This window comes from Diospyros lotus, chromosome 2, assembly GCF_014633365.1.
Source record: "Diospyros lotus cultivar Yz01 chromosome 2, ASM1463336v1, whole genome shotgun sequence".
Taxonomy (NCBI): domain Eukaryota; kingdom Viridiplantae; phylum Streptophyta; class Magnoliopsida; order Ericales; family Ebenaceae; genus Diospyros; species Diospyros lotus.
In genome coordinates this window covers 9671025-9696491 of record NC_068339.1, presented here as the reverse complement: position 1 = coordinate 9696491, position 25467 = coordinate 9671025, and the positions used below count along the sequence as shown (strand labels likewise).

At 39.2% G+C, this 25467-nt stretch overlaps 2 protein-coding genes across 4 annotated transcripts; one reads left to right on the top strand and one right to left on the bottom strand.

Moving 5' to 3' along the window:
- The first annotated feature begins 457 nt into the window (after positions 1 to 457).
- Positions 458 to 18993, top strand: LOC127795107 (BTB/POZ domain and ankyrin repeat-containing protein NPR1). 2 transcript variants are annotated; one of them, XM_052326562.1, is made up of 5 exons: positions 458 to 1036; positions 7607 to 7731; positions 7864 to 8354; positions 17742 to 17945; positions 18455 to 18993. In XM_052326562.1, exons 1-5 carry the CDS (start codon positions 521 to 523, stop codon positions 18724 to 18726), a joined length of 1608 nt encoding a protein of 535 aa, XP_052182522.1. In that variant the 5' UTR covers positions 458 to 520; the 3' UTR covers positions 18727 to 18993. The 2 variants fall into 2 exon arrangements, with proteins under 2 accessions (XP_052182522.1, XP_052182521.1); XM_052326561.1 differs by having other exon boundaries at positions 459 to 1036; positions 7607 to 8354.
- Positions 18994 to 21809: 2816 nt separating this feature from the next.
- On the bottom strand, positions 21810 to 24121 carry LOC127793949 (heat shock factor protein HSF30-like). 2 transcript variants are annotated; one of them, XM_052324775.1, is made up of 3 exons: positions 23481 to 24121; positions 22311 to 23104; positions 21810 to 22158 (listed from the first exon to the last, which is right to left on the bottom strand). In XM_052324775.1, exons 1-2 carry the CDS (start codon positions 23901 to 23903, stop codon positions 22319 to 22321), a joined length of 1209 nt encoding a protein of 402 aa, XP_052180735.1. In that variant the 5' UTR covers positions 23904 to 24121; the 3' UTR covers positions 21810 to 22158; positions 22311 to 22318. The 2 variants fall into 2 exon arrangements, with proteins under 2 accessions (XP_052180735.1, XP_052180734.1); XM_052324774.1 differs by having other exon boundaries at positions 21810 to 22164; positions 23481 to 24119.
- Positions 24122 to 25467: the final 1346 nt, after the last annotated feature.

Sequence of the window (25467 nt, the reverse complement as noted above, 5' to 3'; positions counted from 1 at the left end):
ACACTTATTTTCAAATTTAGACTTGCATTTTATTTTTCTAATATATACATTCAACTTATTATTTAATTTAAATGATAGATTATCATTTTTTTATTTATATTTATTATTAATTATTGACTTGATAAATTATATTAAAAAATTTTGTCAACAAGTTCACATCAATTAAAGTTGTTATCAGTCATCTAATAATTGTAAGGGCTTTTAGCACCATAAAAGTGACAAATTATTATAATTTATCAACTAAATTATTTTAGATCATTAATATAAATAAAAAATAATAAAAAATTATTTATAATTAAAATTAAAAAAGGAATTTGAATGCTATTTTAAAAAAAATTAAAACATTAATATAAATTTAAAGACATAAATGAGAAGTCAACCGTTGGTGAGAGGAACGTCGAGAGAGCATTATCTCCAGCTGCCTGTAATTCTTTTTTTTTTTTTTTTTGCTTTTCTCTTCACGGGGCTTCTCTGCCGTCTCTCCAATATTTACACCTTCTCTCTGTAAGTCTTTTGGACCATGGCTGGCTCGGACTCGAACGATCTCAGCGGGAGCAGCAGCATATGCTGCGTCACCAACACCGAATCGCATACTCCCCCGCTCCCGCCGCCTGAAATCGCCCCTCTCGTACGCCTATCCGACAACCTCGAATCGGCTTTCGACTCCTCGCCGGATTTTGACTACTTCGCCGACGCCAAAATCGCCGTTGCCGACGGCCGAGAAGTCGCCGTCCACCGCTGCATCCTGTCCGCCAGAAGCCCGTTCTTTAGGACCGTCTTTGGCGCGAACAGAGATAAAGCTGTGAGGTTGGAGTTGAAGGAGTTGGCCAAGGATTTGGAGGTCGGTTTCGAAGCTTTGGTCGCTGTTTTGGTGTATTTGTATAGCGGAAAGGTGCGATCGCTGCCGGAAGGCGTTTGTGTTTGCGTCGACGACGAGTGTTCGCACGTCGCTTGTCGGCCTGTGGTGGACTTTATGGTCCAGGTCCTATATACTTCTTCCACTTTTCAGATTTCTGAACTGGTTGCGCTTTATCAGGTAAATAGCTCTGTTTAATTAGCTTCTTTCAGTTTCGGATATTAAACTGACACTCGTTCTTCTTTTCCCGTTGCATGTTTGACTGGTAGGTAACTCAATTGTCTCTTTCTTATTTTAGTGTTTAACATTTATGAAGGACTTTGATAGCCGCTCAGTGACATGAAAGACATTATTGCACCCAGAAATTTCCAATAATATTTGTGGGAGATTTGTTCAAAAAAATAGATATTTTTTCAGGGATCAAGAACTATAGGAACATGAGAGGAGTTTATGATCTTAAGCAGTAAACGGTTTTAGAAACCAATCAGGTCTATAACACGGGTCTCGCTAACCTGAACAGGAGTGGTATTAGTCTTTTGCTCTTGATTGTAGTCCTATGCCATGAAAATTGTCTCTTACATACATACATACATACATTGGGTTTTTAAGACTATACTAGGTGAATTCGGTTCATATATATCAAATAATTGGATTTTTCTAATAATTTTCAAGTTTGTTATGAACTTATAGTACCTTGGCAGTGAATTAGGTCTAGAAAAGTTGGCTTTAAACCCATGTGTACGTTAAGAAAATTTAAGTACTTTCAGATTTCTAAGAAAATGTTAGATTAGCTTAATGTGACACTTCATCTCCAGCTGAAGAAGGATGACATTCTTCCTTCCTCAATCAAGTGATACCCTAGTCAAGTAGTCTCCCACTCCACTAGAGTGTGAAGGTGCTGGATTGAGGCTACCTCAATTCTAGTGTTTCTAGTAGTGGCCACAATGACAAATAGTATAATGACACACTTAGGTCTTGCTACTACTTCGTCACGGGTTCACATTGTAAAAGAAATTGCTATTAGGTGTGTCTCACCCAAGACTTTCGTTAGGTACTGATCTGATAGTAGGAATTCTTCCGTAAATTTGGAAGAACGGGTAGAGGTGGGAAAGGATTGAGAAGGAGAAATAGGGAGAAATTAGAGAGTAGAACTAGAGACGAGAGAATTGAGAAATGAGAGGGAAAGGAATCTGTGGAATAATCCTCACATCAATCCCCATCCTTGTCTTATCTGGTATTTATAGAGGAACTATAAGACTTGGCGCGACATTTAGGAAATCTGCCCATGCGTGTGCCTATTAAAGTAGCCTTGTCATCCTAGGAAAGCGTTGTAGGAGGTCAGGGAGATACTCCCAAGTGGTGGTGTTCGGGTGTAGGTGAGACCACTGCACTAGGACTTGAGTCAATGGAGCAGTGTCGTTGTAGATCACCCTTTTGTCAAGCATTGCCAAGGGCTCACCCTCTTCTTCTATGTCTTCAATCGGTACTCGCAGTGTACTACTTGCTATGTCTGCCAGACCAATAGACTTCTTCAGAAGGGAGACGTGGAACACTGGATGAAGTCCCACTCCCTCAGGCAACTGGAGACGGTAAGCTACAAAACCCATCTTAGCCAAAATTTTGAATGGCCCATAGAACTTGGGACTGAGTTTAGAGATTGGCCCTTTGCGGAAAAGGTGTTGTTGCAACCGTCTGACCTTTAGATAGACCTCCTCTCCTTCTTCAAACTGCCTTTCTATTCGATGTTTATCCGCCAACTGCTTCATTCGTTGACTTGCTAGGGCCAATTCCTGCTTAATGGTTAGTAGAGCTTCCTGTCTGTCCTTCAGATACTGATCAGTTGATGTTTCCGTGGGAGAATAGTGCATTACAGCCAGAATGATGGGGGGGTAGGTATCCGAACAGAGCTTTGAAAGGGGTCATTTTGTGTGCTGTATGATAGTTGGTGTTATACCACAATTGGGCCAGAGCTACCCATCCACTCCAACTTCTTGGCTTGGAGACACATAAGCACCTAAGATAAGTCTCGAGACATTGATTGACTCTCTCAGTCTGCTCATCTGTCTTAGGATGATAGGCAGAGGAAAGATGTAGCTTGATTCCTAGCCCCTGGCATAAGGTCTTCCAAAATTGGCCGGTAAAGATCTTATCATGATCTGACACTATAGCCTTAGGTAAGCCATGTATTTTAAAGACCGAGTCCATCAATTTCCTCACTACTTCAGTGGTTGTGAATGGATGAGCCAATGTGAGGAAATGGTTGAATTTAGTCAATTTGTCCACCACCACCAATAGAGTGCTAGCCCCCTCTGATTTTGGTAATCTCTCGACAAAGTCCATTGAAATCAGTTCCCATGCTTGGGACGGTATTTCCAACGGTTGTAGAAGGCCCGGATAAGGGATGTGCTCATGTTTGCACCTTTAACAGGTAGTGCATTCCATAACAAACCTTGTCACATCCTTCTCTAACCCCTTACAGCAAAAAAAGCTATCAGACCCACCGGTAAGTTACATTGAGTCCTGAGTGCCCACTTATGGGGGAGTCATGCAGGCTTTGGAGGATCTTTTTCTTCAACTGTTCGTCATCCCCAATAACCACTCTGTTTTGGAACCTCAATAGTTCACCTTTTAATTGGTAGTTAGGGTCAGAAGTTGCCTGCACTAAGATCTTAGTAAGCAAATCTTTGATCCAAGGAGTCTGGTCATAGTTGTGGGTAATGTCTTGCACCCAATCCGGAACTAAGGCCGAGATGGCCTGACAGGAGGTTGAGCCATCTCTCCTTGACAGAGCATCAGCTGCTCTCTTTCCCTTTACGGTAGAGAATGATGAAGTCAAATCCCATGAGTTTGGTAATTCCCTTTCTTTGTAATTGATTATGTACTCTTTGTTGGGATAAGAATTTCAGACTCTCATGGTCTGTCTTAATGGTGAATTTCTTGCCTTCTAAGTAATATCTTCATTTCTCCACAGCTATTAATACTGCTAGCAACTCCTTGTCATATATACTCAACCTCATGTGCCTTGGGGCCAATGTTTGACTTAGATAGGCCACCAGTCTTCCTTCTTGGCTAAGCACAACCCCTATACCAGTGTCACAGGCGTCTACTTCCAAAATAAACTCCTTGGAAAAATCTGGTAGAGTTAATGTTGGGGCCTGAGTCATGGCTGCTTTAAGAGATTCAAATGCTTCCTCTGCTTTCGGTCCCCAACCAAAACTATTCTTCTTTAGCAGATTGGTCAGTGCCTTGCTAATCACCCCATAGCCTTTTATAAACCGTATATAGTACCCGGTAAGACCTAGGAATCTTCTCAAGTCCTTTAGGGTCTTAGGTTAGGGCCAACTCTTCATAGCTTCAATCTTGTGAGGATCGGTACTAACTCCATGTCCAGATATGACATGGCCCAAGTACTCAACCTTCTCTTTTGCGAATGAACATTTAGTCCTTTTCACATACAATTTATGGAATCTAAAGATCTAAAATGCCAGCTTGAGATGAGATAGGTGCTGGTCTAGGGTGGAGTTGTATATGAGGATGTCATCGAAGAATACCAATACGAATTTACACAGATAGGGAGCAAATATATGGTTCATTAATGCTTGAAATGTAGCAGGAGCATTAGTTAGGTCAAATGGCATTACCAAGAATTCATAATGCCCTTGATGGGTTCTAAAAGCGGTCTTAGGGCAATCAACTGGGTTCATTTTGATTTGGTGGTAACCGAAGGTCAAATCAAGCTTAGAAAAAATGGATGCTCCGGTTAATTCGTCCAACAGATCTTCAATAATAGGAATAGGGAATTGATTCTTGATGGTTAGTGAGTTAAGCTGCCTATAATCCACATAGAACCTCCAAGTGCCATCTTTTTTTTTTACTAGGAGGACTGGTGAGGCATATGAGCTTTGGCTTGGTTGTACTAGGTTTTTGGACATCATTTCTCTTATAAGTTTTTCTATTCTTGCCTTTTGTATAGGAGAGTATCGATAGGCTTTTAGGTTTATTGGTTTACTGTTGGTTTTAAGGTGAATGGAGTGGTCAAGGATTCGATAGGGTGGAAGGGTTTGGGGTGTGGCAAACAAATCCTCAAATTCCATTAACAAATTGTGAATGGGTCTAAGTGGGTGTACCTTACTGTCCTCAGCTTTCAAGGGATTGTCCATGTGTGAGGCATGCTTTTGATCTCCAATTGCCCTTACCCCAACATCCACAACATAAATTGAATGTAGTTGTCCTACGGTTGTACTTCCCTGTTCCACTAGCTTCTGAATTCTTTTCCTTGAAACGGCCTTACATTCCCCAGTTTCTTGACTCCCATGTAAAGTCACTTGTTAGCCCTCCCAGTTAAAGGTAACCTCCAGGGTGTTAAAATCAAACACAAAGAGGCTTATTGTCTTCATCCAATCTACCCCTAAAACAGCATGACACCCTCCTAGCTTGAGTATTCTCAAATTAGCCGAGAATTCACGCCCGCTCATTAGCCACTTGAATCCCATGCTCTTGAATTGACTTACCATCTTAGTCCCATGGCTATTAGGACTAATAGAGGGGGAGTTTCTTATAGGTCGCACTGCAAGCTGTTGGCGGTTGTCTCTTCTAGGAAGCTATGAGTGCTGCCACTGTCAATCAACACTACTAGATTCCTTTTTCAGACCAACCCTTTCACCTTAATGACCCTACCAGCTGCTTGGCCTTGCAAGGCATGCATGGAAATTTCACCCCCTTCGTTCCCCTCCAAAACCTCTTCATTTCCTTCTATCCCAGCTTCCTCCTTTTCTTCTACCTCCTGTCCTTCCATAGTTAGGAGGAGTTTCTTACACTGGTGGCCCTGCCCATACTTATCTCTGCAACGAAAACGTAGCCCTAACTGTCTCTTTTGGTCCATCGACAGGTTCCTTGGCTATACAGTAAGTTGAATGACCTTACTTGTGGGTCCTCCTCTCAGCCATTCTGAATTATTACCCTTGTGATATCCCCCATAGGTGTGATCCTCCCTGCTTCTTTTAGACGACAACCTATGTCTCCTAGCAAGGGTCTCCATTGATAGCTCATGTAGGCAAGCTTGTTCAGCCGCTTGTGCCACAGTTGTGGGGTACAACATCTTAACTGTCGGCCTAATTAACTCCTCCAACCCATTGATAAAGCTTGAAACAAAATATTCGTCATCTAATTAGGGATGAGACAATGAGAGTAAGAACCTCAACTCCTCGAATCTAGTTTGGTATTCCTCCACCGTTCCATTTTGTTTCAATTTGTTAAACTCCTCAATTACATCAGATCTGGTCTTCTTTCCAAACCTTCGGCACAGTTGGTTAACAAACTCTGGCCAACTCAAATCCATCCTACCATGGCTCCAATTTTGGAACCATGCATCCGCCACATCATCTAAGTAGGAAGCAACCATACATATCTTATCACCTTCAACAACTCGATGTTGATAGAACATCTATTTACATCGGTGTATCCACCACCTCAGTTTGTCCCGATCAAAGGCCAGAATCTCCATTCTCGGACCGGAATGGGGTGGATTGATCCCTCCATAACACCTATGGTTCAGTCCTTCTCCCAATTCAACTTGATCTTCTCCACACCTTGGCTCCTTTGGTTGCGGTTTGTTCATCGGTGAAGTTAGGATAGGTGCTAATGTTGTCCTCGGAGGAAAATCAGTTGGCAAACTGACATTCGCCTGCCGAGCAAACATGCTCAAAGCTGCCGTCAATTGCTAGCTGAGTCCAACGAATTCTTCTCGAATTCCGTTCACTACTCGATCCAATGTGGACGTGTGTTCTGATCTACTCTGGTGGATCTCCTCTTGAGTGTTCTGAATTCCCAATTCCATCGTCTCCAATTTGTCATCCACCTGCTCCTGGTGCTGTCGCAATCCTAATTCGATTGCGTCCAATCTATTCTCCATCTGCTTCGCACACGTACCGTCAGCCATCACCTCTACCAGGTCGTCGGCTCTGATACTAAATGTCAGGTACTAATCTGACAGTAGGAATTCTTCCGTAAATTTGGAAGAACGAGCAGAGGCGGGAAAGGATTGAGAAGGAGAAATAAGGAGAAATTAGAGAGTAGAACTAGAGATGAGAGAATTGAGAAATAGAGGGAAATGAATCTGTGGAATAATCCTCACATGAATCTCCATCCTCGTCTTATCTGGTATTTATAGAGGAATTACAAGACTTGGCGCGGCAATTAGGAAATTTGCTCATGCGCGCGCCTTTTGAATTAGCCTTTCACTATTTTATTACATAAATGCCCTACTCACCTCTAATTACAACCATACCCTTGGTCTATGACATACTTTATGTACTACTATGGCGATTATTTCCAATTGATACAGGACACGACATTAAGCTAAAATTTTGGTGGCATGACATATAAATGAAGTTGCAAGTGCTAATGTCAAAATTAACCAGTATCTATTGGGCCCTAAGCTATGACACAATCATCTAGGATGATATCCAATATAGAGGCTGTTTGGTACTGTTTGCTTTTTAAGCACAGCAGCTTTTAATCAGCTTGGATATGCAAGGTGATATACTTGGTGATCTATGGTCCAATGATTAGGATGTGATGGATTTACTGTTGGTGTATATCATAAAAGGTATTGTGGAGGATTGGGACAAGAATCAACCAATATTAGTCTAGCCTCTGCAAGTCTGTCTAACTACAGCACATAGGGAAGATGGCATTTTGTTTGCGGTGTTTATTTTCTGAGTTATCTTTTTATCTTGTCTTTCTGTGCAGAGGCACCTGCTAGATATTCTTGACAAGGTTACAGCAGATGATATTTTGGTGGTTTTATCTGTTGCACACATTTGTGGTAAAGCATGTGAGATACTGCTAACAAGGTGCATTCACAATATTGTCAGGTCTGATGTTGATATCATAACTCTTGATAAAACCTTGTCCCCACATATTGTCAAACAAATTGTTGATTCACGCATAGAAATTGGTTTACATGTGCCTGAAAACTGTGGCTTCCCTGATAAACATGTGAAAAGAATACATAGGGCTCTGGATTCAGATGATGTTGAGTTAGTCAGGATGCTTCTGAAAGAAGGGCATACTACTCTAGATGATGCGTGTGCGCTTCACTATGCTGTTGCATATTGTGATGTGAAGACGACGACGGAACTTCTTGATCTTGGAATTGCTGATGTTAACCACAAGAATGCAAGGGGCTACACTGTGCTGCATGTTGCTGCAATGAGGAGAGAACCAAAAATTATAGTGTTTCTTCTAACTAAAGGAGCCCGACCAGCCGATCGGACACCTGATGGTAGAAAAGCAATTCAGATCTCAAAGAGGCTCACCAGGGCTGTGAATTACCATAAGTCTACTGAGGAAGGAAAAGCATCTCCCAGGGATCTATTGTGCATAGAGATATTGGAGCAAGCAGAAAGAAGAAATCCATTACCAAGTGAAGCTTCACTTTCTCTTGCAATGGCTGGTGATGATCTGCGAATGAAACTGTTATATCTTGAAAATAGAGGTAAGTCACACTCTAATCTCTTAACTTCCTCTATTTCCTTTAGCCTGATTATGGATTACTATGTTTCAGTAGCAGTTTTCCTTTTTTGTTGTTTATTTTTCTCCTTTGCTTTTTATGCATTTCTGCTTGCTTAATAGCATATTAATGTTATCACTTCACTGCATTGAAATTTGAGAACTGACCAATTCCTGCAGTGCACATTTGGCATGCTGAATTCTTTATGTTCTAAATGTGGGAACATGCATTGTAAGGTATTAGTATCAACTGCAGTGTTCTCTGACAAGACTAATACATGGTACAACTACTTGTTCAACATGGACATCATGAGGTGTATAATTGTTATAATAATTTGAAGCCCTGACTGGGTGCCGTTCAAGAGTTCTCCTATGTCCCCTAGGTCTGGGGGGTCTGGGGTTCAGACCTTAAACCCATCTTGCTTGTAGGAGGATGACCTAGACCTATGATGCCAAAAATAGCAGTGGATATAGGGCTTGGGTCCGTGTTGTGGTGGGGTTAGGGTGATGGACTCGTCTTTCTGATAGTAACTATGGCTCAAACCAGACATTCCCCAATGAGGAAGGGCTCTCATGGTCACGTCCAAAGGGGGTTGCTATGCTGGCTGCCCCACCTTTCTTTTATCAAGCGGAAAAAAAAAAATCCTGAATGGGTATCACATAAAAAAGGGGAAAAAAAAAAAGAATAAAAGGGAAACATATTACTTTAAACATAGGACAGCAAAGAGTACCAGAGATTAGTGTAATTATGATTTTCCTTTATTCGCATTGTGAAGGGCTGAGAATAATATGCTGGTGCATTTATCGCTGATATAGGATAATCATTTCTATCTGGTTGAGCCTTCTAATAGACTTTTGCATGCTCTTGATTATAGGACAGGATTAGAATCCTAGTGTCCATAGTGTTCTAAATATTGATTCTGCTTTCCATTGAATTTGCTTTGGTTCATATCTATCCAATGAAACAGGTCTTCCTTTGTACCCCTTCCATTTTATTTTACTGGGATCCTTCACATCTTGCTTGTCTTGGACTCTTTATGTTTTGAACATTAAAGTTCTTTTATATCAGCCAAGTATCTCTGCTTCAGAGTTTATACTTAATCCATAGTTTTAACTTCTTTTACATACTACACCTTTTTCAATTTTGATGTCTAAATCCACAACATGTGCATCTGGGAAAACTTGATAAGTTTTTCTATTAAAATAGAATACCGTTAGAAGTTTGTCAAAAAGAGAAAGACAACCATTAGAAATAGAAATAAAAATAAAATAATAGCCAAGTTTTCAGCATCATAAACGAACTTTGACTTCTTTAAGTTTTGTATTAAATGGGCTTTGATGCATAACCTTTGCAATTGGTTCCAAAAGAGATGCTTCTGAGCATCATAACCCTGTTATTCTTATTTCAGATATTTAAACAGGGTGTACTGTATTAAAGTTAATAACTAACTATTGTCAGACTAGGTCTCTGACTTTCTTTGTGTTTGGTAAAGCTAGTATCTTTCGCTTCTGGAATAAATTTTCCTTTTTGTGAGCCTTTTGAGTTATTTTTTATTAGGTTTTATATTTTCTTCATTTTTGAGATTGCTGGCATCCTTCCGTGTCTAAAATTCTTTCTTCTTTGAACAAATTCTAGGATTAAAAGATATTTATTGCTACTACTATTATTATTGTTATTCTTTTTATTTATCCAAGTGGATCTTTATTAGAACTATCGTTAATCATAAGATTTGATCAACCATGGGTATATTAAATACATAGCCTTAATGTCTCTTCTGTGCATTAGAAATATCAATTGGGTTATTAAGATTTTTTTAATGAAGCAACTTACTCACATAGGGGTTCTAGTTTTCCCCGAGCCAAAGATCTAATGAAGAAAGAGAAGTTAAAATCTAACGTTATGTTTGGAAATAGGATTTTTTGACGGATGGGAAATGTAAAGAGAATAATATATTTATGCATATGCATAAGAACACTCAATTTTCTTTTTTATTCTTTTCCTTGCATGAATTCTAGTTCCCAACATAGGATGAAAGATAAAAAAGGGAAAATTTGCCCACAAAAGAATGGTGCTAGCTTTCTCAAATAATGAAGAAAGTAAAATACTCGAGGAAGGGGTTACCAACAGTTGGAAAGATACTAGCTTTCCCAAATATTGAAAAAGGTCAACAACAACAGCAATCACAAGTTTTAATATATGAATTCTGACATCCAACCATCTCTATTTCTGGTCATATTCTTTAATCAAAAAAGGCCAAATACCTAATAAAAAGTAGGAAGAAGTCAAAGACTTAAAAAAGAAGAATGCAATAGACTAAGGCACAAAGTTTCAATGGTCAATAAAAATTGTGTAACCTATGTATGCTTGTATGTGAAGAAGTTTATGGAGAAAGAAGTAGATGAAGACTTAAAGAAAATGGTGAGAAACTCTCATGCATGACATGAGAAATAATTGCCTTACAAAATGGTCATGGATAGAGAAAATTGACTAGTTAGAATTCATGTAACTAAATCCACTTAGTTGGAGCAAGGCTTTAATTTATATATATTGTCTTTTTTTTTAGAAACAAGGCATTAATATGTTACTGTTATTATCTATGCTTATATGGATGTGAGAGCCATGCCAAAATGTTTAATTCAGATTAAGGTAATCAAACTAAAGTTTAACTCACCTGATGATAATAAAAAAATAATCTAATATATTAAATAAGGAACCAAGTAAAGCCATAGACCTCAATCCTAAAGGGAAAAGCAAAAGAAATAAATCTATGAATTCCCAAAAAATTTCTATTTTGTGCCCAAAATTTATCACAATCCACGCAAGGAAATCTTTTACAAATTAGAGGGGGCATTTGTTAGCACATTAATTTTAATCTAATGACAGATTATCACATAAAATGAAGAGGTGATGTGTCACTTGGTTGCACGGAAACGGGAACGAGAAACGTTTTTTAGACGAAACGAAAACGAGGAAACGATATTTTTCCAAAAAAGTAGGAAATGAAAATGCAGGGTAAAGTGTAAATTAAAAAAATATAGAAGTTTTTTTTTTTGTAAATATAATTTATAATATAAAAAATTATAAAAAATAGTTCAATCATAAACAATAAACATAAGGATATCATTTTCTTATAGAAAAAACTTAACTCATACCATTTTCTTTATAGGATTTAATTGTTAATTATTTTCTTATTCTCTTTCCACAAATTGTACATAAGGGAAACATTTCGGGCTATATTTTTCGTTTCCAAAATGGGAAACAATTCAAAAACGCTAAAATGACATCTTCGAGCTATTTTCGTGCTTCAAAGATGCGTCATATAAAAGAATCAGCTAATTTGAATTTTAATAGATCACATAAAAGACAGTGATAATGGATTGAAAGGGGGTTAAAGAAAAATCATTGGAAGGAAAGGAAAAGAATCTTGAAAAAATTTATAGATGACTTTGTCATGGGACAAAGGTTGTAATGGCGGGAATTGTAGTTAGGCAGTTGTGGCCTATTTCAATTTCAAATAATATGTAATATTTGAATTTTAGGTAGCCAATTGGTGCCTTTTTCGAGCTTGGGTCAGTATAAATATCAACTAATCCCGCTCCATTGGAACATCCTGGAATAGAATTGATTTCATTTTTCATCTCTCTCTCTCTCGCGATCTCCCTCTCATTACTCTCTGTCCTCTCCCTCCTTACTTCAATTCCCACCAATTCCCCCCAATACAAAGGAGAATTCTCCCTAGTCAAATTTAATTTTGACAATTTGATACTAGAGCATGGTCTTGGGCAGTGATCTCCATTCTCTCTTATGATGGCCGACAACACCCACATGAAATTGATAGAGGCTCAATTGCAAGAAGTCACAACAATGGTGGCATACATGCAGGTCAAGATGGGAAATATAGAGTCGATGATGGAATTGGTGGTGGAGAGAAGAATCAATGGGGCTATGGAACGATGGCACGAAGAGAGCTGCGAACAGAACAATTAGTTGAGAGATTAGATGCGACAATTCATGTGGTTGTTCACAAGCCACAACCAGGTAAGACTCTCCCCTGAATTTCCTCCCAGGGGGAGATCGGATTCGATCTTACTAGGGCAAGGACATGCCCACCGAACTGAGGAATCCTCAAAATTCGAGGTTGATTCGACAGTTGTAGGGGAGAACATGATGGAGATGAGGCAAAGTGTTCGGGCTATTCATAATTAGCCTGGCTTCCCAATGCGGAAGCTAGAAATCCCAATGTTCGATGGATTGAACCCAAGCTGGTGGGTGCGCCGGTGTAAGAGAATGTTCATTGTTTACAATATATCTGAACAATAGTCGGTGATTCTTGCAGCTGCCTATTTCAATCATGCCAGAGATGCATGGTTCCAATGATGGATGAGAGCTAAGGAAGGTTGCCGTTGGGCAAAATTTGTGGAGGATCTGTGTGAATGATTTGGAGATCGAAATATGTTGGATGTTGTGGAGGCGTTCAATAAGCTAAGGCAAGAGGGATCGGTTCGATCATATCAACTGAGGTTTGAGGGGCTCAAGTCTCTCATGTTGATTTTGAGTGAGACCCATCGTGAAGATGTTACAAGCCCCAAAACTATAAAACAAGCCGTGAAGTGCGTGAGATTGCAAGAATTGTTAGTGGAGGCTCTAATGAGGAAACGTAGATGGCAAATGAAGGGAATGAACTCCGATGTCACTCAATAGGGAACAAAGGATTTAGCGGGGGGGGGGGGGGGGGAGGGAGGAATAACCAAGGGGTGAAAGGAGTAAGCAACTCTACTGCCATTATCCTTGCCCCAATAACCAATGGGAAGATCACGGAGCAGATGAGGTAGGTCGGTTTATATTTTCATTGTGGGGATAGGTGTACTCCAGGGCATCAATGTCAGAGATAGCTCCTACTATTAGAAGGAGAAAAAGAAAAGAAGAGATAGAGGTAGTGGATGAAGAGACTAATATTCTTGCAGAATTAGCAGGGGATGGAAATGTAGAGAGCTCTCTCCATGCCCTAAGGGGACTAATTAATAGGGACTGACAAGATCATCAAGGTAGAAGGGAAGGCTGAGGATTGCAGACTTATGGTTTTAATCAACAGTGGAAGCACACATAGCTTCCTAAACAAAAGTACAACTAAGAAATCGAATTGCGAGCTAACGGGAACCCAACCACTGTCGATGACGGTAGCAAATGGCCACAAGGTGATGTGTAAATCAGCCTGCGTAGGATTCTGTTAGGAAATGCATGGAGAGACATTCAAAGTTGACCTAAGGTTACTCAAACTTGGGGGATGTGATATTGTCTTGGGGGTGGACTGGATGAAGGGGGTGAGCCCCATTAGTTTTCACTTTAATAAGATGGAACTAATGTTTGAAAAAGAAGGTAGAAGAATGACACTTACTGGCAGTCCTGAAACAGGGGTGTGCAAGATGATTTTAGGGAAGAAGTTGCAAAAAATATTCAAAAGTAAATGGGCATAGGTGGCTCAACTCTTTTCGATCCATGTGGTGGAGCCAATGGGAGATGACCAAGAATAGGAAGGAGAATTGAGGTTCTCTATCAACTGCCAACCTCCACCCCAATAGAAGGTGCACGAACTCGATTTACTTGATTGAATAACTTGAATTTGAGGACCTATTCATGGAACCTAACTCTCTGCCTCCCAGCAGACCCCTAGACCATTCTATCACCCTCAAACTCAACACTGAACCGGTTAACATAAGGGTCTATTGATACCCTCCCAAGCAAAAAGCAGAAATTGAAAGGATGATAAAGGACATGCTTAAAAAGTCCATTATTAGGCCCAGTCAAAGCCCATATGCCTCATCAATACTCCTTGTTAAGAAAAAGGATGGTAGCTGGCGTTTCTGCGTTGACTACTGATAGCTAAACACCCACACTGTCAAAAACAAATTCCCTATCACTATCATAAAAGACTTATTAGATGAATTGAAACATGCCACTATCTTCACTAAATTGGACCTATGATTGGACTACCATCAAATCCACATGAATCCTAATGACATACCTAAAACAACCTTCACCACTCACCATGGGCATTATGAATTTTTGGTGATGCCTTTTGGGCTCACCAATGCCCCTGTCATATTCTAAGCTTTAATGAACTAAATTTTCGAGCCATACCTCAGAAAATTCATTCTAGTTTTCTTCGTTAATATCCTTGTGTATAGCCCTTTGTTCCAACAACACCTAGACCACTTGAGAACCACACTAAAGGTCCTTAGATTCAACCAGTTGTTTATTAAGAAATCAAAGTGTCCCAATGCACAACAGAAGTGGAGTACCTGGGACATGTGATATCTAGTGCTAGAGTGAGCACTGATCTAAAGAAAGTGGCTGCCATGACAGCATGGCTAAGACCTACCAATGTGAAAGCGGGTTCTTGGGTTTGACTGGGTACTACTGGAGGTTTGTGAGGAATTACGGAGTGATCAACAAGCCCTTGATGGATTTACTAAAGAAGAAGGGATTCAATTGGAGTGATAAGGCAGAGGAGGCCTTTGAACGACTTAAGAAGGCCATGAGTGAAGTACCTACTCTTGGTCTACTTGATTTCACCAAGCCATTCATACTAGAGACAAATGCAAGTAGCTCGGGGGTAAGGGTAGTACTTACACAAGAGGGCAGACCCCTGGCATTCATCAGCCAAGCCTTGGCACCTAGACATCAAGGGTTGAGTGTTTATGACAAGGAGTTGCTATCAGTGTTGATTACGGTAGATAAGTGGAGGCATTATTTGGAAGGGGGTCAGTTCACATCAAAACTAACCTTGAAAGCTTGAAATTCTTGCTACAACAAAGGTTGCACTCTCACCTATAGAAGAAAGGGATAATGAAGCTTATGGGATTAGACTATGTAATCCAATATCAGAGGGAAAGGGAGAACAAGTCTGCCAATGCCCTATCCCAGTGTGTGGAAGAAGGAACCATGGCATCAATCATCTCATTCATTCCTGATTGTATCAGGAAATCATTGCCAGCTATGAGAAGGATGAATGGTTCAAGGAATTATTGGAGCAACTCATCATAGACCCAGATAGCAAGCCAGGATTCTCACTAAACGACGGGGTAATGCGGTACCAAGGGAGATTGGTAATTGGGGATAATGAGCAACTAAAGGAGTAAATCCTCCAAGCCTTGCATGGATCCTCCCTAGGAGGCCACTCAGGTATGCAAAAGACTTGCCACTGAGTTAAACAACTATTCCATTGGCCAAAACTAAAGAAATGGATAGTAGAGTATGTCATCAAGTGTGATACATGTAAAAGGTGTAAACATGAGACTGTTGCCATGCCTAGGCTACTGCAGCTTTTAGCTACCCCAAAAGCATGGTCTAGCTTGTTGATGGATTTCATAGAAGGATTGCCAAGGTCGGAGGAAAGAGATTGTGTACTGGTGGTAGTGGACAAACTCACCAAATTTGCCTACTTCATAGGGTTGTCACATCCATTCATAGCGCAAGAGGTGTCCTGGGTTTTTTGGGACCAAATGGTTAAATTTCAAGGGGTTCCCCAATCCATAGTGTCAAATCGAGACAATGTATTCACCAGCCTGCTTTGGAAAGAGTTGTTGAGGTGTTTGGGTACAAAATTACACATGTCATCAGCATATCACTCGGAGACAGATCGTCAAATGGAGAGGGTCAACCAATGTTTAGAAACATACATGCAATGTCTTTGTTTCCTACAACCTAAGGGATGGCACTGATGGTAGTCCTTAACCCAGTGGTGGTACAATTCTTGCCACCATAGCTCCATCAAGATGACCCCATTTGAGACCCTATATGGATATAAACCACCCCTACTGCCTACCATCCCGAGGCTTACTACAGTGGCTACGTGGACTCCTATCCAAACACAGACAGCATGTGCTGAATTTGCTTCAAAATGAATTGGCTAATGCTAAAAATAAGGCTAAACAGTTTGCAAATCGGAGGAGGAGTGACAGGGAATTTGCAGTAGGAGATAAGGTTTACTTAAAATTGAGGCATGCCCATTTGAAGGCTTTAGCCCAAGGTCAGATCTCTAAACTAAGCCCTAAGTATTATGGTCCCTATCCTATCGTGGCAAAGGTGGGAAAAGTCACATACAAGCTTCAATTACCTGAGAACTCTCAAATACATCCTATGTTCCATGTGTCACTACTCAAAAGGATTAGTTGGGGCAAGCCCAATGAGTGCAGCCTTACCACCTACTCAATGAAGCTCATGAAGAGTCAAAACCCTTGGCCATCATCGATAAGAGGGTTATTTACTGGCAAGGAGCCCAAGTGACACAAGTTTTAGTGCGTTGGTCCAATCTACATCCAGAGAACAATACATGGGAGTACCTCCTAGACCAACTCTCAATTTCCAAAGGTGGCGGCGGGGATACTCTAAATTTCTTGAGGGCAAGGAATGTCCTAGTTGGGGGGGGGGGGGGGGGGGGGGGTTAAGAATTGTCATGGGACAAAGGTTGTAATGGCAGATGGCAGGAATTACAGTTAGGCAGTTGTGGCCTATTTCCATTTCAAATAATATGTAATATTTGAATTTTAGGCAGCCAATTGGTGCCGTTTCTGAGCTTGGATCAGTATAAATATCAATGGATCCTGCTCCATTGGAACATCTTGGAATAGAATTGATCTCATTCTCCAGCCTAATTCTCATTCTCTCTCTCATTATTCTCTGTCCTCTCCCTCCCTACCTTCAATTCCCACCAATTCTCCCCAATACAGAGGAGAATCCTCCCTTGTCAGATTCAGTTCTGACAGACTCTAGAAATTTTAAGGATTGTGTTGTATAGGTAAATAAATTGTTTCAATTATTTTTCCATTCTTTTATTTCTTAAATGTTCTAAACCTATATAATCATTTGTAATTCCTGGAGGTTCTAAATCTTTACTCAATAAAATTATTTTTTGGAACCATTTCTTTGTCTATTCTATAATTCATTAATTGGAAGCTTTGTTTTCTTGAACAAGTAATTAATGATCTGTGATGGAAGCTGGAATCCACATGAGATGAATATATGTTACTGTTAGTCAATGTGAATTTCAAATGATCAAAAATTTGGAATGTGTGACTAATAATAATATCATAAAAAAATAATTATAGTAACATCAATAATAAAAGAGAATAATTGTTTGCCCTTTACTTTTAAGTAACTCATCATGGTCTGTCTTTACAGGAATTATGCTCACCTGCTATTAGGGAACCAAGCAGATAGAATGTTTCTTCTGCAGTAGAAACATGCAGTATTTTCAATCTGTTTGCCCATTGTTGCTATCCTTGTCTTATTTTCTGGTAAAGACTTAAAAAAAAATGTAGTTCTGTGCAGGCTTGTTATGATGATTAATATTAACTAATTGACCATTGCCAGTTGGATTAGCAAAGCTTCTCTTCCCCATGGAAGCCAAAGTAGCAATGGATATTGCTCAAGTGGATGGTACTTCAGAATTTACATTGGCTGGCATCAACTCTACGAGTCTGGCTGGTGGCCAGAGGACAACTGTGGACTTGAATGATGCACCTTTCATCATCAAAGAGGAGCATTTGGATAGGCTAAAAGCACTCTCCAAAACAGGTAATAATAATTCATAATTTTGTTTGTTTTTTCAATTGAAGTGCTTTCTACATTGAATCTGAAACCCTGATGTCATCAGGCATGAACCCTAAACCCTCAGACTCATCAAGAAAATATTTTTCTTGGTCTAGCAAGAGAATAATGAGATAAAGTTCCAACACCATCTTATATGGAGAAGTTTGATGAGATGACAGTGAATGAAGATAATTGATATAGCTGTGTTGCCAAAATACCTACATAAGAACATTTATTTTCCAGTTCTTCCTTTTCCTCCCACAAATCCAAGTTCCCAAAATGCTGTTGAGGGTTGAATTTCAAAATTTCTGTTTTTCACCACAATGTCATAATCGCCATACGGAATCATCTGTTTATATAAAAAAATAATCTGAAATCATATGATATAATGCTGTTTGGCATTATCAATTATTAGAATGTGAATACTATTGTAAAATTGCATGTAACCTCTTCCACTCTGTTTTGATTTTTGTTTTTTCTCGTTGTATGAGCAGTGGAACTGGGGAAGCGTTTCTTCCCTCGGTGTTCAGAAGTACTCAACAAAATCATGGATGCCGACGACTTATCACAGCTAGCTTATATGGAGAACGAGTCTGCCCAGGAGAGGCAACTGAAGAAGGAGCGGTATCTGGAACTCCAAGAAATTCTGTGCAAGGCATTTGATGAGGATAAAGAGGATTTTGGTTGGTCTACCTTATCTTCTTCATCATCATCAACTTCCATAGACTTGACCAAACCTAATGGTACGCTTATCTTCAAGAAATAGGCGACTGCAATTGCAACCCAGAAAAAGCATCCCGCTCTTGTACCATATTGTCCTCTATTACCTCAGTTATAGGTGAGAATGAGCCAAATCGTATAGTTTCCAATATGATTATCAGGATTTTTTTTTTTTTTTTTGGTCTGGTTAATTTTTGAGAAATTATAGGTCACTTGCTATATTTATGTATCCTAAGTACCAGGTTCAAATTTTTGGATGCAATGTGCATCTTTGTGCAAAAATCTATTCACACTAATCTGTATTATCTCAGAAGGAACACTATGCAAAATTATGTTGATTGTGAAATGCATGCAGTGTCAGTCCCTTGCATTATCATTTTAGAGTGCGATTTTGTTCACCTCCTTTAACGGGGTGAACGTAACCCTGTCAATTTTTTGGGCCTAATGTTTTGAATACCAACCTTTTTCCTCATTCTCTCTCCTCTCCTCTCTCCTATCTCTTCTCTCTCCCCTTCCCTCTTCTTCTCTAACAAGCCTCTCGCCGTCACCATCTCACAGCGATTGTATCCTCCCTCTCCACGGCGGTCGGCATGCCAGAGGCGATGAGACAACGTGAGACAAGAGGAAGGCGATGAAAGACTCGTTGGAGAAGAAAAGAAAAGAAGAAAAGAAAAAAGGAGAGAAGAGGAGAGGGCTTCATTAGTTTTTTGACGGGTTATGTTCACCCCTTTAAAGGGGGTGAACCAAATTGCACTCATCATTTTATCCCATCCTTCTAAGGACATAAAAGTCCCTGTGCCCATACTTCATTACTCTTGATAGAAGAAAAGAGGAGCTACATCTTCTTGGATTTGGAGCAGCAAGGTTCCAGAAGAACATACCTGACATGTCGGGGTTCGCTCTAGGGCTAATAATCAGGGGACAACTGGGTTAATCAAGGACTCTCTGAATTCCAGAGTTGCTTGAGATGGCCCGGAAATAAATGACAGAGAGACAAGAGGATGTGTAATCTCATGGATTCTTGCTCAAAAGTGTCAGTTGAAGGCAATACTCAGTAATAATATATGTCAAGATCCTCTCAGTAAACTACTACCAATGGAGGATCAAGTCGTGACAGGTTGTTTCCAGGTTCACATGGCTAAGGACACTCTGGCTGTACTTGGTTTCCTTAGCATCACTTGGGATTTAGCATTCTGTTAAATGGTCTGCTTGCCTGTGCATCTGCAAGTTGGAAATCCTTCCATTTCAAGAATCCAGTACCAAGGCCAGTGTAACCTCATTAGCCCAAACTCTTATTGCTAAATTCAGGTTTTATGCCAGATTAATGATGTGCTTCGATCTATGGTCTTGGAAGGACAAGAAAAAAAAAGATGACTCCATTTTTCTCATCATTTTAGTGACTTATGAGCCATGTTTATTAAAGCATGGCTATACGACTTTCAATAAATAAATAAATAAAAGCATATCTATATGATTTAAGGCACAGCCCCTCCTAGGATAAATACAATCCCAGCAGGCTGAGATTATCTGTGTCTGACCCTGCCTGATGGTTTGTTGATTTGCTTTTATCCTATATTTTATTTATAGCTAGCTAAATGAAAATTTCTTTAAGACGTTTATTAGATAACTTTATTATTATATGGTAGAGAGTGTTGGCAATGAAGTATTAGTATGTGTAAAATTTAAGTGTATTAGAGATGATATTAAGCTGGATGTATTTTTGTAAAATAAAATATAAAACTAAAAATGGGTTTGTTATATTTGAAGATAAGATGTATGAATTATAATAAAAATTGTTTGATTATGTGAGAAAAAAAAAAAAATAGAGCTTGAGAGCCTCATGGGTGAAAAAGAAAAACACTAGTCACACTAGTGTAAAATTCATATGACTAATTTTGTACAATAAATTCTGTGCGTTATTTTTATTTTATTTATTCATATATGAGATTAGAGTGAGAGAAAATAGGGGATGTAATAATTTGAATTTGTAGAAAGTTCTTAGGTGGGACCAATTCCATTGCCACATGTTTAAGAATGAGATAATCTTTGATAAAAATTGATAAGAAACTCTAGATGGGTCCTTTTTTGTCTATAAGCTTTGTTTATGTCCACAAACAATCATTTGGGGCCTCTTTTCCCTTGCCTCTTTTCCCTTGCCTCTTTTACTTTTAGGCAACAAATCCAATCTCAAACCCCCCTACCCCGCTCCCTTTTGGCCACATCTTCACCTCCCCAAAATGATCCACCATCTACACTTAATAAAATATTAAGTACAACTGGCGTGGCACAAATTCCATCACAGGATTATGGCATTGCATGAACTTTCAGGTGGAGATTTTACAACACCTATCAGCTTCATCATCCACATATTTTATTAAATAGAATTGAGACGAGATCATCCACTTTGTCAAATGTTAGGGAACACACCCCCTATCTTGTCTCAAAACAATATAATCAATTTCAAGAATAAAGAAATAGGTTCTTGTAAAATTTTGATGTACCAAAAGTGCAACTAAAGCAATACAATAAAGTGTTGTTATAACTAAAATTAAGATTTTTCACTTTATACGAGAATTCATTTACAAAGACATTTTTCACAATTTGAATCCATTAACTTTTGATTATAAAAACACAAAATTTTACAGTTGCCCATCAAGGTTTATCTTATTTTTTTTTTAAAATAAACGAAATTAAGAGAAGTTATGAACTTCTTAATTTGTATAAAATCAGTCTTGTTAAACATTATTTTGATGATTTACCTAATCTTCTAAGTCTTTAACCTTAGCAACAAACTGTAAAAATTTTCCTCCCATAAGCTTGCATAGAGCCGACCCTTCCTCAATTCTAGATGAAGGGGTAGTTTTGTATAACTAGCGACACCCTTAATTAACCAATATTTTATTAGACGAATCTAACACAATATAATTGCATTAATCAAAATGAGCCATTTCTACTAGCAACAAATTATAATAATCTTCATTAAAACCTAACCACATATATATAATATAACTACTTTTTCCGAGCCCCATTGATCTGGACTTTCAGAGTGATATAACCTCCTCTGTAAAATTTTAAATGCCACCCAAATAAATATATGAACAAAGATTCCACACACATAATTCAGGAGAGAGAAGAAATTAACCAGGTAGGAACTTTATATATGAAATTGGAACTAGAATATGAACAGCTGCTATATAGACTTGTACGTTTTGGGTATAGAAGGTAACAAAGACGAGAACAAACTGTGCCATGACTTAAATGGCAGCCCTAATTTGTACATTGCTTTAGAAAGCAGAACTCCACATTTACAGGAGTTGAATAAAAGGGAGAAAAACACAGTAAGAATTAACAATGGAGAGAGAAAGAGAGGAGTTCCTTTGATACAGGCTGCTGCTGGCACCTTCACTAGTGAGCTATTCAAAGAAAGAAAAAGGCCTATGTATGGATCCATCCGAAGTTTCTACTGATCTCCTCTAACCTGCTCCTGTAAATAAAAACTCATCAACTTCGCAATTGTAAAAGGACAATAAATATAATATAGACAAAAAAAAAATGAGTGGCTCATAATAAATTTCATCTTCTTGGCATTTTTCCTGTAGAAAATTCAGAAAAAGAACAAGGAGATCATACCAGTGAAATTACAGCTTCAGTTCAACACAACCCACTTGCCCCACCATGTCCTTGGCTATCAGATTCTCCAGTTCTAGAACAATCTTAGACTGGTGCTGCGCCATTTCTGCCTCTGCCTGAGCTTCATTCTCAAGAATCAGTTCATCCTCCAGCAGTTTCTCCCACAAGATGTAGTTATCAGAGCAGAAATCTGGGCTACTTGACCCAGAAGCTCCATTAGCCTCCTGGTCTTGGCCAGGGCTTCCCCCCTCGTCCAATGAAGCAGGGAACAGTATTTCCACTTCCTCCTGATTTTGGCTCCGCCCATTTGAAATTTTCTTAGCAATTTGCATTGAATCTCTGTTTTCATTGCTTCCAGGGGCTGCCAATCTCCTCTTCTTCGCGATTTGGCCGTCGCAGAGCTCACTCTTCTGCCTCAGAAGCCGGATGAATTGATGAAGAAAGGCAGGATTGGTGAAAGCTTTGGCCATGAAGATGAAGATCTGTTTCTGCCTGCACTCGTTATTTTCTATGCGCTCTTTAATGGCGGCCAAGTAACTGTCTGTGTTCTCTTGTTGCTGCTTCAGCTTCAGGATTTCCATTTTCATTTTGTTCTTGTCACTCCTCAGATTTTCTAGCTCGTTTTCTATTCCGAAATTTACTGAATCAAGCCAGGCTGGTTTCATGGCCCCTTGTTGCTGCCAATTTTGTGGGTTCTGTTTCCTCCTCTTGATGTTCTTCAGCAAATGCTTCTTCCCTCCTTGGAACCCTTCATTGGCAAATTCCCATCTGTCTGAATCTATCTTTTTAAAACCCTTCAAAATTCACAGAAAAGAAGAGAAAAAGGCAACACCTAATCAGCAGCTTCCTTAAAAGCCCAATTTCAAGACAGTAAGTTCCTAAAACTTCAATTAGCCGCCAAACCAATCAGAGAAAAACTAAGCCAACAAAGGGTGTGGGTTGTATATTTACCTCCCTTACATAGTAAGCGTGACGGGCTGTTACGTGTCCCGTGAATTTACCTATTACACAGCCGTTCGGTAGCGCATAGAAAGGGGGATAAACCGCGAATTCAGAAGGCTTGAAAAGATGAAATAGCTAGGGCTTTGAATTTGAATCACAGGAAAAAAAAATAAAGCACATATTCAGGCCTCAAAATTAATCATTAATGGAGATAGAACACAAACTCACGTAAGTATTGAGTTGGCGAATGAAGCTCGAGAAGTTATTGTGCTTGAAATATTTGGGAAGAAGATTGCAGGAAAACCGGTGATGATCCCAAACGATAAAACTTTTCTTGGAAACACTCCACGAAATGATCTCATCCGTTTCTGGATCTTCCACCATTTGAAATATCTTCCTCAGAAACGGAGGCGGCCCCGATTCGTGCAGCCCCTCCATCGGCTTCGGCACCAACGTCGCCGGAGACTGAAACCCACTGCCTCCACCTCCGCCGCCTTCACTGCCGCTTCCACTGTACTCATCGTCTAGAAATATCAGCGGCTCTTCCTTAATCGCCTCAACTTTCAGCGCCATCTCCTTCCCGGTAAAACCTTCAGCGTCGACCACCACAATGCTCTCCTGCTTGATACTCAGTGATTCCATGGCTGCCATGGCAAATACGCTTTATCTTCTTCTTCTTCTTCGTCTTCTCTCTACTACAGTAATCTCACCACTTCGAAAGGAGCTGAAGCAAGATGGATATTTACGCGTGCATATATATAGAGATCCAGACATATATTAATATATATATATATTATAGAGAGAGAGAGAGAGAGAGAGAGAGATATCTATAGAGAGAGAGGTGCCTGTGTGTGTTGTCATGGCAATGGCCAAAAATGGCAAGGTGTTGCCAATCTCACTGATTGCAATGCCACTTGGAACCCTATTTTTCCTACAGATATCCTGTCTCCATCTAATCCAGTCCCCGTACTTTCTGGAAACTTCTTTTTGACCCCCACTCCTTACTTTGTCTTCATTCTTATTTTCATTTTCGACCCCTCCAAAAGCCCAATAATTGCTATCTACCCCCCCTAGGGAGCACACCCCCTTGCCGCTACCATCAGACATGCTACTTTGTGAAATCACGGCCGTTGGCAGATGAAAATCAAATGCCTTTTTGATCTCATCCAACTATATTGTTATTAAAATCGAGCCGATTTAGCTTGTTGCGTTGATAAAAATGTATATTCATTGTCGTAATAACAGTCTCATTCGATGAAAGGATTAGACAAATCATAAACCGATTCATGAATCGGTTGAATTAATAAAATTAAATGAATGAAAGCGTAATTCAATTGTCATACTAGTTGTTCGTTCAAAAAAAAATTAGACAAATTATAAATTAATTATTTTTCGTGAGCCGATCAAGTTATTACAATTGAATATGAGGTGTCTGTTTTAACTTTTAAACTAATACACGAAATACTCTTTTGATTTTTCTTTCTTTTCATATAATTTTTTTAATTTTTAAGATATATTTCTTTAATTGAAATGTGAAGTACTACTTAATAAAAATAAAATTTTAAAATATAAATTAGTTTAATAGTTTTTTTGATTTTAGTAACAAGGCATCTATTAACCACCACATTGTGCCATTGTCTTTGTCATGTCTTATTGAGATGCTCTTTTTCGTGGGATCTTTATCACTCAGTCTTACAATTTTTTAAAAAAGAGATAAATTTTAGTCTGATCTATAATAATTGCGCAAAGAGTAAATTCGAACTTAAAAATTCAAATCGCCCACCATTCTTTATTGATCATAATCTTTTCATGCTCTCTCATCAATATATAGGTTGAGGTTAAGAATAAATCCTTTATACTTTAAAATCAAAATAAATAATAATGCCTTAATAATACTTCTTCAAGTTCAAGACGTGAACCCTCTTTCAGCACAATTGGAGATTTGGATAAAAAAAACATTGAACGGTTGAGATTGCTCGGTTACGAGGACCGCGTCTGTCGGTTACCCATTTACATGGCCGCCACGTGTTGCTATTTGGGAGAGTTGTCTTTGGCGGGCGGAGTGTGAGAAAGCCCTTTAGAGCCCCCAAGGAAATCTCACTCTACTCCGCAAGTTCATCATAGATAGCACGGTCTTGCATTAGGATTCTCTCGCGTGGCATGAACCTTGGTCACAGTTCATGGATTTTTTTTATTTTTTTTTTGGAAATTTACA